At 54.6% G+C, this 3,149-nt stretch overlaps 1 protein-coding gene across 1 annotated transcript; it reads left to right on the plus strand.

Moving 5' to 3' along the window:
• The first annotated feature begins 1,191 nt into the window (after positions 1–1,191).
• LOC123159930 (uncharacterized membrane protein YMR155W) lies at positions 1,192–3,149 on the plus strand. The gene has a single exon (XM_044577736.1). The coding sequence runs from the start codon at positions 1,230–1,232 to the stop codon at positions 3,039–3,041; it is 1,812 nt and encodes a 603-aa protein (XP_044433671.1). The 5' UTR covers positions 1,192–1,229; the 3' UTR covers positions 3,042–3,149.

Genomic DNA, 3,149 nt, shown 5'->3' on the forward strand with positions numbered 1-3,149 from the left:
ATTTTATGTCGTGTTATATAGCAAGTGTTGGTTAATAGCATCTTCAATGGCTCGTGTCAGTCTTTGGTGATTTATCATATCGGATTTTTGACGATGACAAGCCGGGGAAGTTATTTTGTTTAACAGGAAATTATCATATCACCAACACACAAGGTTGTTATTTGTCAACTAATAATAGCTTGTTTTAGATACTCCAATCTCTACTCTTATAAGAGACGGTGACAATGATGGTTTGTCTGTCATCCTTTTTGATGATGAAGGTTGTTATTTGTCAGCTAATAATAGCTTATTTCATTTGATCAGCTTCTAGCGAACGCGAGGTAAGCTCTGCTACTTTTGCACAAAGAGCCCGCCACTTAGATCCACAATTTGCAGAAAACCCCTTAGTCTCCCATTCACCTCACACATTTAAATAATAAAATGAATACATTTTGGGTGAAATCTAACATACTTTTACAGGCATATATACCAAAAGGATGTAGGTAGCAGGTCTCAGTCGACTGAAACATAAGTCTCACTCGACTAAGATTTAGCAAGACTGATACCAAAAATGAGGGTGATGTTTTCTTCAAGTTTGTTAACATGTATTAGTCTATTTTGGATCTGCCACAATTAATCGCACTGACACTTTGCTTGTCAATGTCAAATTTCAACCATAAGTAATGTAGCATTTATTTTATGTTGGCCACCTTGAATTTGTCTTAGGCAGGCCCTTTCACATGGTTAATTCCAAAACGCAGGGAGGGACGGAAGAAAAAGCTGTCCAACTGAAAGCTACGGAGTATAGACCAAAGAGTTTTTGGTCAACTGAATGTGCCGGCGCTGCTGGATTTAGTCCACATCCACATCCACACACCTTAGACGCCACTAATCCCCAAACAATGGTGCCCACATGGACATGGTAAAATACCCTCTCTTGAGCTTGCCGGTGAACACCAGATGCAGTAGCATCCAATCAAATCTCAGCAACTTGACCGAAAGTCCACTATACCAGCTACACCTTGCGTGTACTTGTCATTTCTCCAAATCTTTTGGTTGCCCGATTGGTCATAGCTGTCTCTCTCAGTTCATGAACTGCTTGGCATGGCAAGAATACTACTGTAGTCAACTGGTGCACACTAGTCGTCACGTCGCTATAAGTAGCAGCTTGCACTTGGTGTTGTACCTATCATCTTATCCTCGCAAATACAACAGTAAGACAGATCGATCGAGCAGGGAAGAGGAAGAAAATGGCCGGCGGCGAGGGGGCCGCGGCGGTGATGTGCACGCCGGCGTTCGTGGGGCGGGTGCTGCGCAGCCGGTGGTACGTGGTGTTCGCGTCCATGGTGGTGATGGCGGCGTCGGGGTCCACCTACATCTTCGCGCTCTACTCCAAGGAGCTGCGGTCTGTGCTGGGGTACAACCAGCAGACGCTCAACACGCTCGGCTTCTTCAAGGACCTCGGCACCAACGTCGGCGTCGTCTCCGGCCTGGTGCAGCAGGTGGCGCCCACGTGGGCCGTGCTCCTCATCGGCGCCGGCATGAATCTGGCGGGCTACCTCATGGTCTACCTCGCGCTCACGGAGCGTACGGCGGCGCCGCCCGTGTGGCTCATGTGCATCTACATGTGCGTCGGCGCCAACGCGCTCACCTTCTCCAACACCGGCGCGCTCGTCGCCTGCGTCAAGAACTTCCCCGAGAGCCGCGGCATCGTCATCGGCCTGCTCAAGGGCTTCGTCGGCCTCAGCGGCGCCATCTACACGCAGCTCTACCTCGCCATCTACGGCGACGACGCCAAGTCCCTCGTCCTCCTCATCGCATGGCTCCCCGCCGCCGTCTACATCTTCTTCGTCCACACCATCCGCGTCCTGCCCTACCGCCGCCGCGCCGAGGGCGACGAGCCCAACAGCAAGCCCTTCTTCTACTTCCTCTACATCTCCATCGCGCTCGCCACCTACCTCCTCGTCATGATCGTGGTGCAGAAGCAGGTGCCCAGCTTCTCCCACGCCGCCTACGCCGTCGGCGCCACCGTGCTCCTCCTCATCCTCTTCCTCCCCCTCGGCGTCGTCATCAAGGAGGAGTACGCCGCCGTCTCCCAGCTCGAGGAGTCCCTGCAGCACCCGCCGGCGATCGCCATCGAGGAACCAGCTGCAGCAAGCACGAAGAAAGAGGACGACGAGCCGTCGTGTGGTATGAAGGGCTGCCTCACCAACATGTTCAAGCCGCCGGCGCTGGGGGAGGACTACACCATCATGCAGGCGCTGGTGAGCGTGGAGATGCTGGTGCTCTTCGTCGTCTCCGTGTTCGGCATCGGCGGCACGCTCACGGCCATCGACAACATGGCGCAGATCGGCCAGTCGCTGGGCTACCCGCACAAGAGCGTCAACACCTTCGTCTCCCTCATCAGCATCTGGAACTACGCCGGCCGCGTCGGCGCCGGCTACATGTCCGAGTTCTTCGTCGCCCGCTACAGGTTCCCGCGCCCGCTCGCCCTCACCGCCGTGCTCCTCTTCTCCTGCGTCGGCCACCTCCTCATCGCCTTCGGCGTGCCGCAGTCCCTCTACGCCGCCTCCGTCATCCTCGGCTTCTGCTTCGGCGCCCAGTGGCCGCTCCTCTTCTCCATCATCTCCGAGGTCTTCGGCCTCAAGTACTACTCCACGCTCTTCAACTTCGGCTCCGCAGCCAGCCCCATCGGCGCCTACGTGCTCAACGTGCGCATCGCCGGACGCATGTACGACGCCGAGGCCGCCAGGCAGCACGGTGGACACGCCGCCGCCGCTGTCGGCGACAAGATCTGCAAGGGGGTGCTGTGCTTCAAGCACGCCTTCCTCATCATCACCGGGGTCACGCTCGCCGGCGCGCTCGTCTCGCTCGTGCTCGTTTGGAGGACCAGAAACTTCTACAAGGGTGACATCTACGCCAAGTTCAAGGTGGCGCCCGTCGTCGCAACCGCCAATGCCGATGGGAGCGACCAAGCTGCTGGGGAAATGGCGCCTGTCGTTACGGAGGAGCAGGCCCACAATGGAAAGAACAAGAAACTGCAGCAGGTCAACGATGACTAACTAATTTCGTTTGATTATAACAATACTACTACTTAATTTAGAGAAGATGTGGATGAACCTGTACTGTTTCATTGTCAAATTAATGTGGTAATACGGTTTTCAACTTTC

Source organism: Triticum aestivum, chromosome 7B, assembly GCF_018294505.1.
Source record: "Triticum aestivum cultivar Chinese Spring chromosome 7B, IWGSC CS RefSeq v2.1, whole genome shotgun sequence".
NCBI lineage: Eukaryota > Viridiplantae > Streptophyta > Magnoliopsida > Poales > Poaceae > Triticum > Triticum aestivum.